General features: G+C 38.9%; 2 protein-coding genes across 2 annotated transcripts; one reads left to right on the forward strand and one right to left on the reverse strand.

Annotated features, from left to right (window-relative positions):
* The first annotated feature begins 2,361 nt into the window (after positions 1-2,361).
* On the forward strand, positions 2,362-4,491 carry LOC122289709 (protein phosphatase 2C 51-like). Its single transcript, XM_043096924.1, has 3 exons — positions 2,362-3,269; positions 3,777-3,882; positions 4,016-4,491. Exons 1-3 carry the CDS (start codon positions 2,514-2,516, stop codon positions 4,318-4,320), a joined length of 1,167 nt encoding a protein of 388 aa, XP_042952858.1. The 5' UTR covers positions 2,362-2,513; the 3' UTR covers positions 4,321-4,491.
* A 606-nt stretch (positions 4,492-5,097) lies between these two features.
* Positions 5,098-10,836, reverse strand: LOC122289708 (endoglucanase 6). Its single transcript, XM_043096923.1, has 9 exons — positions 10,266-10,836; positions 9,894-10,106; positions 9,012-9,212; positions 7,590-7,679; positions 7,331-7,495; positions 6,895-7,179; positions 6,438-6,786; positions 6,260-6,334; positions 5,098-5,924 (listed from the first exon to the last, which is right to left on the reverse strand). Exons 1-9 carry the CDS (start codon positions 10,467-10,469, stop codon positions 5,626-5,628), a joined length of 1,881 nt encoding a protein of 626 aa, XP_042952857.1. The 5' UTR covers positions 10,470-10,836; the 3' UTR covers positions 5,098-5,625.

A 10,836-nucleotide genomic window follows, 5' to 3' on the forward strand; every position in this document is an offset into this window, starting at 1 on the left:
TAGTATCCGATTTTACTTGTATGTAGAAAAATTATTGAAGATTTAAGTTTATCAAGCATGGAATAGGCTTAAAGGCCTAAGTGGCACACAATCCATGCCCATGGGCCTAAGCCTAAGGCATGTCTGCACGGCCCGTTCGAAGAGGCATGCTTGGGTAGAGCCAAGTCTTGCGCGTGGGTTGAACAGCTACAACGCTTGAGCTGAATAGTGAATAGGCACTTGAATAGGCGTAATGATTCAAAATTAAATCACAAGAAAGTGCCATTGAGGGGACTAAAACCAATTCCCTTTCTTCTCCAGAGAATGCGACCATCCATTAGACCAGGCATGTCTACGAAGCATTATGTCTTTTAAACTAGTAACTCTAATGATTTCAAAATTACAAGTTAAAAATTATGATTTTTTAAGGTTCCGTTTGGTTATACAGATAAAATAAGATGAGATGTTTTAAATAGTAATGAATAAAATATTATTATAATATAAATTTTGAATATTAATTTTGTATTGAGATTTGAAAAAGTTAGATTATTTATTATATTTTGTACGAGAATTTGAAAAAGTTGTAATGATGAGTTGAGATGAGATGAGATTTTTAGTTTTGGTTAAACAAACAAGGCCGGATTAATATTTAAAATTTATGTTATAACAATATTTTATTCATTACTATTTAGAATATCTCATTTCATCTGTGTAACCAAACAGGACCTTAAGGTGTCATTTCATTCTTTATTTTTATAAGATGAGACTTACGAATTTAAACATTCTATTCTTTCATATTTTCAATCATGTACACAACTTTATAAGAAAATTTGATGGAAAAACCTCATAATTGTTATCTATAGTTTGTGACTTTGATATATCATAGAGGTAAATTGCTTATAATTCGATAGTAAATTCTTTTGAGAGGAGATAATTATTACCTTAAAAATAATATTCTACATACCCCAGTCATTTTTTTTAAATAGATTTATCTATTTGCTCAAATTTCTTTCACAAATGATATGTTAAAGACAATATTATAGTAGAATTCTAAAAGACTGAAACTTTAAAATGGTCAGGCGGTAGTACTGAAATGTGACAATATTGCGTGGCATCTCCAGCAAGAAAGATATTTTAGATCACTTGAGATGCATTGCATGTTCATTCAATGTCTCTTTTAAGTAATATTTGTTTCCCCAAATTAAATAATTAATCCTATTCACCAGTAGTATTGCAGCCGTGTTAATTAATGTCTTACGTCTTAAATTTTGGTTTTAACTTTTTATTGAGAATACACCCATTTATAAACGTCCACGATTTTAGTGGGTACGTGAAGTACTACGTGATCACGAGCTGTTCTCTGCGTGCAGGATGCTCCTTACCCTCCTTCCCTTTCGGCCCGAGAGTTCAGTCAAAGGATGATCTCTTCTTTTTTAACTCCTTTTGTAATCGAAAGGGTAGCAGCTAGGCACATGACATGATCAACCTCAACACTCAACAGAACAAGGAGTCTGACCAAGAATATATATATAATCACGATCGATCACAAAGAACTAAAAACAAAACCACATATAGACGAACTCTTTTCGTGATTGAAAGGCCACAAAACATGACCTACAACAAAACAGAGATCCAAACACTAGCTCCTTATACCTAATTTAAAATTAATATATAGACGAACACAAAGAACTAAAAACAAAAACAAATTAACAGTCAATCCCAAGAAGCAAATCCAGGGACAAAGTAGCATTTTCAATATTCAAATCTAGTACCGTTGCTGCATATTAGTAATCCGTGGTTGAGTAGGACTTTGCTGCCGCTAACATTACAAATGAGCTAATTACTTTCTCCCCTTTTGATGGGAAAAGAAGATTAGGATTTTATCTTTTTCTGGCCAAATATTCAGAGTTGATCAGCAAATGACAAACTGTACTCGAGAAATGCACAAACGTATACAAAAAATGTGTGTAAAAATGAATTATCTATCTCCACGAAATATCGTATTTGTGTACGGATATAAGTAAACATTTCACCTCCATCAGTGTAGCGTCATCTGAAGGAAGAAGTCCCTTGTTCTTCTCACCGAACGGAGGAGTCTCTTGAACTCGATGGACACAGCTGACTCCTGTAATGGACGTACGTACTGCGCCACAGCGATCCGAAATGCCACGTTATCTATTCGAAAGCCCACACGTCGACTCAGCCCATTTGCCGACATTTGGCTTTTTGAACCTTCTCACCTCTTCTTCCAGAAAGAAAACCCAAAATTACATGTACCCCTGTTCGTACGCCATGTGTCAGTTTCAGCGGTCCACGTTTCCTAGCTTGGAAAAATCTAAACCTCAAACCTGCTAAAAATTAAGAACGCCGTCTCTCTCTAGAGGCACAGCTGGCGCGCATCCTGTATGCGGACCCTTCATGCGATGGCTCGGGTTCCCTCTCTTTAAAACCAATTTGAATCAGTTCTTTTCATCGCAGTTGAGGAGAAAGTGCACGAGGAAGTGTAGGTGAAGAGAGGAACATGGTCTTCTGCGATGTCAGACTCCGAAAACCCTAAGCATGACAGAACTGACGATAAGAAAGTACGTCCATTAAGGGAGAGCGTAGGAATTGATTCCCGCTTTAAATACGGATTCATAAACAAGAAACTGATTTCTCGTGAAGTCGATGGCATCCGCAAAGACAAGGAACCGAAAACAAATATAGGCATCGGAGAGCTGAGTTTGGACGTTTCGTCATGCGGTACTTCGTCGTCCTCCGGTGGCTCTTCGGATGATGGAGAAAAGACGATCGCGGTACCGGTATCCGGCGGGGTCGGAGGAGGAGAAGAGAGACGGAGCTTTGCGCGTCCATTGCTAAGTTCTATATCGGTGATCGGACGGCGGAGAGTTATGGAGGATGCGGTGCGAGTGGCACCGAGATTCGCTGCACCGGGACAGTACTGCGATACGTACGATTTCTTCGCGGTGTACGATGGGCACAACGGGGACAGGGTAGCGAAGGCGTGCCGGGATAGATTGCACGTAATTCTGGAGGAGGAGGTGGAACGGTGGTGGAGTACGGGCGGCGGCCGGGGAGTGGACTGGGAAAAGGCGATGGTGACGTGCTTCACTAAGATGGACGAGGAGGTGAACGGCGGTGGGACGGACGAAGGAGAGGCGAGAATGGTGGGATCCACGGCGGTTGTCGTGTTGGTGGGGAAGGAGGAGGTGGTGGTCGCCAATTGCGGAGACTCGAGGGCTGTGCTGTGTCGTGACGGTGTAGCCGTGCCTCTATCACTTGATCATAAGGTAGGGTAGGACAGTTAATTAAGTCATATTTGAACGCGAAATCAGTACAAGACGGTATGTGCAAGCTATTTAATAAATGAGAAAAAATATGAGATATTTTTATAATTTTAAAAAATTTTAAATATAAAATTACCTAATCTTACATAGTAATTTAGAGACTATAAGTAATATTGCTCACTTCGTTGCAAGTAAAGTCCACACACCAATCAATTTTTTAATTTTTTAAATTAATGGAATTTTTCTATTAATTATCAATATACCATATATTTAATAAGAAAAAATATATATAATATATAATCTGTAGAGATAATGGGAAGAATTTTTGTTTCTTGCGCTTGTGCTGGGCAGATCGATCTTCTTCATAGTCACTAATGGCTACCACACAATAGTGGTACGTTGAATGTGTCCATAATCCCGCGCTTGAATATGCTGCAACTTGATCTTTTGCATTTCCCTTGAGGCTTTATTAGGAAATCAATTGAGTTAAAATAATGACCCGTTATGCAGCCTGATCGACCTGATGAAAGGGAGAGAGTGGAAGCAGCAGGAGGAAGGGTCATAGAATGGAATGGCTCTCGTGTCCTCGGTGTCCTTGCCACTTCAAGATCTATAGGCATGTTTCCAGGAGTAGACATATATATATATATATGTATATACCAAATTTCCTGTAAATTTGTCCACTAGAAAGCTCAAGACGTTGTTAAGCCATATGCGCCTTTCTCATACTTTCTGTGCAACTGATGCAGGAGACCACTATTTGAGGCCATATGTGATTTCCGAACCAGAGGTCACTGTCACAGAGCGAACCGAGTCCGACGAATTCATTGTAATAGCCAGTGATGGTCTCTGGGATGTTATCTCCAACGAGCTTGCCTGCGAGGTCGGACGGATTTGTCTCAACGATGGTCGTGTCAAGAGGAAGTTTCCATATCATGATTTGAAAGGAAATTGTGCAGTAGATACAGCAGCAGTGTTAGCCGAGATAGCAATGGCTCGGGGGAGCAAAGACAATATCAGTGTTATAGTTGTGCAGCTGAGGAAGTCGCGCTAGCTCCCCGACTTCCTTGATAATTTATATGCGGGGCTCTCTTTGCGTTTTCACTTAATTCCATGCAGTACAACTAGAGGGTTTTTGTTTGCTTTGTTTTTCAATTTTGTAATCGTAAAGAACTTCTTATATAATAAAAACATCCCTCGACCTCCATTGAGATTTCCTTTCTTACCTGAAGTGCAGGTTGAGATCGAGCATGATTTCATTTTGTCTAGCATGGTAATGGAACTTGAGGTGATATAAATTAAAAAACTTCAAGACCTATCTGTATAAAGTCATCAAGCACATTTGGAAGATAGCAGAAACCTCCGTTGAGATTGTTTCATCTTCTTCAACCAGGATAACATATTGGCATTAGGATCTACTTGACACGGTGAAGGGGCCTTCGGGGCTCTCGACCTTCCCGTGGTATTGACAATTGACAAAGCCAGAAGTCAAGTGCATACTCATTACTATCGTCCTCCCCCATCAAAATCATAGATTTCCACTGAAACTTCGGCATTATTATTTGTTTTTAGAATTAAAGTGAGCTCCTGTGATCTATAAACCAGATGCAATAACTTAAGAGGTAAAGGAAATCAGTTTATTTCTTGCACTATTGTGTGGATATACGGTGCTCATACCCCTTGTGCTATCTTATCCTGTTTCAAGTACACTGTTGCCATCTTTCATCTGGTTTTTGCATATAGACGCCCGAGATGTAATTATTTTTTTCAACCAAAAACAAGTCATTATAGTTTACTTTGGTTCCTCCGATCACTCAATTAGATCCTAATATGTAATAATAAGAAGAAAATACAATCTGTAACTAGAACCATACACAAGTCCTTACAATTTCTCTGCTAGATAAGAAGAAAATAGAGAGGATACTCTTCATACCACAAACAAGAAATGTTGCAAAGCTTACAACATCACAACACGAAAAAGAAGAGAAAAAAAATAAAATAAAGTGAAACAATTTCGAAGTACAAAGAAAGAAAAGACTCCTTGAGATATATTGAGAAGTCATTTTCTTCGACTCTCAATCGTCGCATTGCCACTGCCCTTCTCTGAAATCACCCTATAGAATTAAGTCGGGGAGAAAGAGGATGAGCACACTTTTTAAACCGTCTCTTCACACCTTTCTTCCTCCAACTTTCAGCCTTATTTAACCTACTTTCATCTAAACCCTAACACGAAACCAAATAAAGAGGTGAAAACTGTGTGAACCTTTCTGGACTGCATTTTGGTATAGCTGCACAATTCTTACATTACGAACCCAGAAATTGTGTGAACCTTTTTTGTTTGACTCGGTTTCTTCTTTTCTTAGGCCAGAGTGTAACTTGAGACTGATACGTCTGCTGGTGAAGCCGAATGGATGTAGACGAACTCAAGGCTCTTTCCAGGAGGTAAATAGTTCAGCCATGAAGGAAAAACATACGAATCACCGGACTTTGTGAGGCCCCATAGAGGACCATACAGCTTGGATACTGAAAGATTGAGAAATTTGAGTGTCTTAGCAGACTTGTTGGTCACGATTGTCGAATATCTGTAGTAAGATTTTCCCTTGGAATTCCATGAAGCTGTCAACTTCTGCTCTATGGTGATTGGACTAGAAGATGATGCTGCAAAACATGATCCAAGTTAGACCCTATTTTCCAATACCCATTTAATCAAGCACAGCTTCTCTATAAAACAAATCGGTAATTTGACAGGCCATTAGCAGTCAATATTTAATCAGTATACTTCCTTGAACTGCGAATTATGCAGACAGATATCATCCAAAACAGAGGCCAAGGGATACCTCTAGCTGGAAGTTATTAGTTTGTATTCTTGCCTTAGTTAACTTATCCAAGAGTTCCTATCTCTACTGCCTATCCAACCTGAAGACTTGGGCTTATTTTGTAATATTTTCCTTTTCATTAGAAACTTCGAGCATTCCTTTAAAAACAAAAGATACCTGGAGATGGAGTAACTTTGGGTTCTGGAGTTGGCTTTGGTTGAGTAACAACATGTTTAGGTGCGGGGGGAGTCACTGCAAGAAAATTTTATTTATTAAAAATCATGACTTAATGCTCTTAGAAAACTCCAAACGAGAAATTAGGTGAGAAACGTTAATTGTGTTGTAGCTCAATTACCTGGAAGGAGCTGGTTATACCCGCTGTGACCACCACCTAGTCGTGCCAATACACCGAAAAGAGGAGCATTGTTGTAAGTAGCGGGCTCAGTTTGCTCATAATTGTCTCTTTCATCAGCAAAGTTGTCGTAGGCATCGGGACCTCCAACAACAGCACCAACAAGAACATTGGGATCACTTCCTTTACTGCTAAACCAAGTGGCATAGCCCCCTCGGCAGCTGACAAATGAAGAGTCAACCTTAATGGAGACAATTGAGGAAGCCCTGTGGTGAACTTGTCTCGGGAAGTTGTTACCATATCCAACCATGTAACTTGTGGCTCTTGGATTGTCCCCAAGAAGGTAGTCAACCTGAGGTGTTTTAACATTGCATAAGGTCAAACTGTATTTCAAGCTGAGTGAAAAACAAAGACAAGCGGTACTTCCTTGATAAGAAATAGCGATCGATCATCACAATACCTGTGATTTGGAAAAGGAGAGAAGCTCCGATGGTGAAACATTGCCAGAAGCACATTTCATGTATCTCCCAGCAGAAGTAAGATAGTCAGAGTAGACAGTGGCGAGGAAGGAGGCGCTTGTCACGAACTGCATGTTGTTCCACCTCTGTCGAAAGATTAGGCCGCCAGGAGTCCTCTGAACGTTGCGGGTGCCCTTTCCAAGGCACGAACACATGAAGTATTCTGCCTTCTGCTGGTACCTCTCAAAAACAGGCGCATTGAGACCAGCTTTGCCTTGCATTAGGAACTGCAATTAAACAAGAGACAAGACCCACTCCCCAACTTAGCAAGTTTGCAACTACGTAATCAGTTAAGACAACATGATTCCCAATTGACATGAAACAAAATTATAATCAAATCAAGTAGCTAATGCCCATTTTCATGTAAATAATAGGTACCTTAGCTACAAGTGTCTGAACCCCAGCATACTTGACATCCCAACCAAACTCAGTCATGCCCCATCCAGTTCCTCCCATGGAATCACCATTTTTCCCGAGGTAGTTCAAGTAGTACTGGTTATTAGTTGCCTGATACAACCATGCAGCAGCCCAGAGCAGCTCGTCCTATACATACCCAAATAACCAACTAATTAAAACATTCAACTACCAGATTGTGCATAGAAGAACGTAAAGTTAGCAGAGAGTTACGTTAACATACATTATATCCACTGACAGAACGGTAGTACTTCTGGGCAACGCTAATGCTGCTGTCATATTTGCCTCTGTATGTGTCCGCGAACTGGAATAGCTGAAAACAGAGAAAGGAACCAACTTTGGGGATTAGAAACTACTGTGGCAATGGAGGTAATATCACAAAACGTGAGAGGTTAGTCTCGGGATTTAAGGTTTTTTTGGTAGGGGGTGGGGAAGGCGGTTGTAAAGCGTCACGTGTGCACCGACGATGTTCTCACGTGAGGAAGACAATAACTACGGCGCTTTTCACGGATCATTACATGTGGACGGTCTAAGATCTGAAAGTACGAAAAATCGTACGTTCAAAAGACACTACACGTGACAGACGGGAACAGTGTCCTCATGATCCACGATGCACGCCGAAAAATTTTGCCAAGTTATGCAACGACAGCGTTTCCTATTTAGCTTCACTTTCGCGTTCGCCTTCGGGGTTCAACTCGTTAGGACAGTATTAAAAATGTACGCTCAAAAAGTAGTTGACCTCAAGCCCCCAAGTTAATGTCTCCACGAGATGCTCAATTTCAAATAACTATCAAAATTTTAAAAATTAAATAAACTCTATGATCAAAATTTGCACAAATTATTTTTATTTTATTTTAAACTTACTGATATTTAAAAATGAATAATTTATTTGTAAAAATAACTTATTGATTTTTTTATTTTTAAAAAATAAATAAAATTCAAGATACACATAAAAAAATATACTTTTTCATAAGTGCATAATTTAAACAATAGTACTTATCATACATACAAATAAACAAATTATTTAACTAACGATACTACTAGGATGCCGTTTAGCAGTGACTGCTTGGTATGTCTTAGGTTAAATTTTAATATTTTATTTTTTAAAATAATTTTAAAAAATAAAAAAATATTAATATATTAATAGTTAATTTTTTAATTATTAAAAAATATTAAATAAATAAACAAATAAAATAAAAAGTCAAAACGAGAGACATAGTATTATTTTCTTTAAGTAACTAAAACTTTTAAATAAGTTTCATATTAGCCAAATATGATGTTTTATTTAAATAATTAATTGGAGGTGATTAGTTGAAGATCTTGGGAGTAAAAAATCGTTGCGTGACAGACTGACTGGCCTATTGTCGGGTTGGTGCCATTAATGCCCACTACAACTCGGAACTCCGAACCAGTCTGCCTAATTAACCACGACGGTGGTGCTACCATGCACGGTTCTATAAAAAATGCTGAAACCGAATCCGTTAGTTCAACAGACGATACGTCCTCAAGTTAACATCCGCCGCGCGCACCGGTCTCTTCTTATTCTTTTCTTTTTAATCCTTTGACTCTTTAGTTTTTAGTTGGAAACCCAAATACTTTAGTGAAATAGAGAGAAAGAGATCCAGATAGAGGGATTGATCGAAACCTGGATGGCGTGGCGGAGGAGCTCACGGGCGTAAGCGGGATTGGAGCGGCGGAAGACAATGGAGGCGGCCGACATGGCGGCGGCTGTTTCGCCGCTGAGATCCGATCCGGGATTGCTCGGGTCAATCTTGTAGGCCCTGCGGTCGGTTGTCATATCCTCCGGCCTTTGCCAGCAGTAGTGGTCACTGTTTCCATCTCCAACCTGACACAACCCACGTATCAAGCCATTAATATTCAATTATTTTGGGTTTTATGTATAAAATCGACTGTCAGCAAATGGGGTATCCGTCCAAATTCTGAATAAGTTGAAAACACAAAGTTATACCATGTTGTTGATATTAATGATAAAGAAAATATTTTAAACACAAAATAATTATATAAAAATAAGTTTAAAAATTAATATTTTGTGATGTGTCACCTCAATTTATTTTTATTATAAAATAGATTTAACAAATTTTATAAAATCACATTAATTTATAAATTTATTTTACATAATATTTATACCACTTTATAATTATGACTTATATGACCTAACACAGGGAAGATCTTGATTCCATTTATTTTTTCAAAAAGAAAAAAGAAAAAAAGAAAAAAAAAAAAAAAAGAAAAGCAATTTGTGAGCTCATTTTTCATTAAAATAAAAAATGAAAAAACGAAGCCTTAACTTTTTAAAGCTAAAAAGAAAGAAAAAAAAAATAGTTTGAATTGAACATTCGGTCAATATGGTGCAAGTTACATCAAACTCTTGCATCAAGTCATGCTAACAAGTTGAACCTAAAAAGTAAAAAGGGAGGGTAAGAGCCAAAGGGGACGGTTACAAGAGAATAGATACCGATTGTTAAAGTCGGGGGAGGTGAGGAGGGATTAGAAAGGGAAAAGGTACCTCTCCATACAAGACATTAGGTTCGGGGTGAGCTTTAATGAGGTAGTCAGTGCCCCACTTCAAAGCATCCATGGCGTGACTGAGCTCCCCACTTGCAGCCATTTGCTTCCCGTACTCCACTATACTCCATGACATCATTGTTAGGGTAAATGCCATTGGCAGCCCAAACTTCACATTGTCCCCTGCATCATAGTACCCCCCAACCAGATCCACCTGCATATATCCCAATATAAAACAACAAATTAATGAAAAATATTTCTTTTTTAAGAACTGAACTTTTGACTCGTATTGAGAAGTTGAGAAATTATAAATCAGCTGCTTATATTTCGAAATGGGAACGCAAAAAGATTTCAATGAGAGAACGAGCTTTACCCCACTGGCCTTGCCGTCAAGCAAACCAGAATTAGCTCTCCATTTGACTCTCTGGTTGTGGGGAAGGTAGCCAGATCTCTGAGCTTCAAAGAAGAGAATGCTTTTGCTCAGGGCTTGGCCGTAGTCATGGCTAGCCAAAGCTAAAGGAAGCGCGAGAAGCAGAAGCAGAGGAGTCGTGGAAATGAGTCTCACAAACCTCTCCATAAAAACAATAACAAAACACACACAGTAGCGGTTTCAGTGAAGATAAACCCAAATGCAGAAGAAACACTCTGGTTTGTTAAAAACAACAGAGACGGATCTGCTAATCAACAAAAACTATATAAATTACACAATGGGAACTCTCTGTTTTTTAGGCCCCCAAAGAAAAGTGGATTAAATAGAGAAAAACTGGCAATGCTAGGATATGATATATCAGCTAAAATTTCTGATAAACCCACCAAGATGGAGATTTGTCCTAAAGGAACAGAGCCTTGGAGATGGAAAGAGAGAGCATGGAGTGGGAGTAGGGGGAGGAACTAAAGGGTCTATATATTGAGGAGGAAAGGAAATGAAAGGAAGGCACCAAGTG

Source organism: Carya illinoinensis, chromosome 12 (genome assembly GCF_018687715.1).
Source record: "Carya illinoinensis cultivar Pawnee chromosome 12, C.illinoinensisPawnee_v1, whole genome shotgun sequence".
Lineage (NCBI taxonomy): Eukaryota > Viridiplantae > Streptophyta > Magnoliopsida > Fagales > Juglandaceae > Carya > Carya illinoinensis.

What these genes read in the sequence shown, in the direction of transcription:
- LOC122289708 (XM_043096923.1), bottom strand. Translation starts at nt 10,469, where the DNA reads ATGGAGAGGTTTGTGAGACTCATTTCCACGACTCCTCTGCTTCTGCTT. An exon ending in GTTCTGTCAGTGGATATAAT is followed by an intron (nt 7,496 to 7,589) that starts GTATGTTAACGT and finishes GGGTATGTATAG; the next exon opens with GACGAGCTGCTCTGGGCTGC. An exon ending in TTCAGACACTTGTAGCTAAG is followed by an intron (nt 7,180 to 7,330) that starts GTACCTATTATT and finishes GTTTAATTGCAG; the next exon opens with TTCCTAATGCAAGGCAAAGC.
- LOC122289709 (XM_043096924.1), top strand. Translation starts at nt 2,514, where the DNA reads ATGTCAGACTCCGAAAACCCTAAGCATGACAGAACTGACGATAAGAAA. An exon ending in CTCTATCACTTGATCATAAG is followed by an intron (nt 3,270 to 3,776) that starts GTAGGGTAGGAC and finishes CCCGTTATGCAG; the next exon opens with CCTGATCGACCTGATGAAAG. An exon ending in TGCCACTTCAAGATCTATAG is followed by an intron (nt 3,883 to 4,015) that starts GCATGTTTCCAG and finishes CAACTGATGCAG; the next exon opens with GAGACCACTATTTGAGGCCA.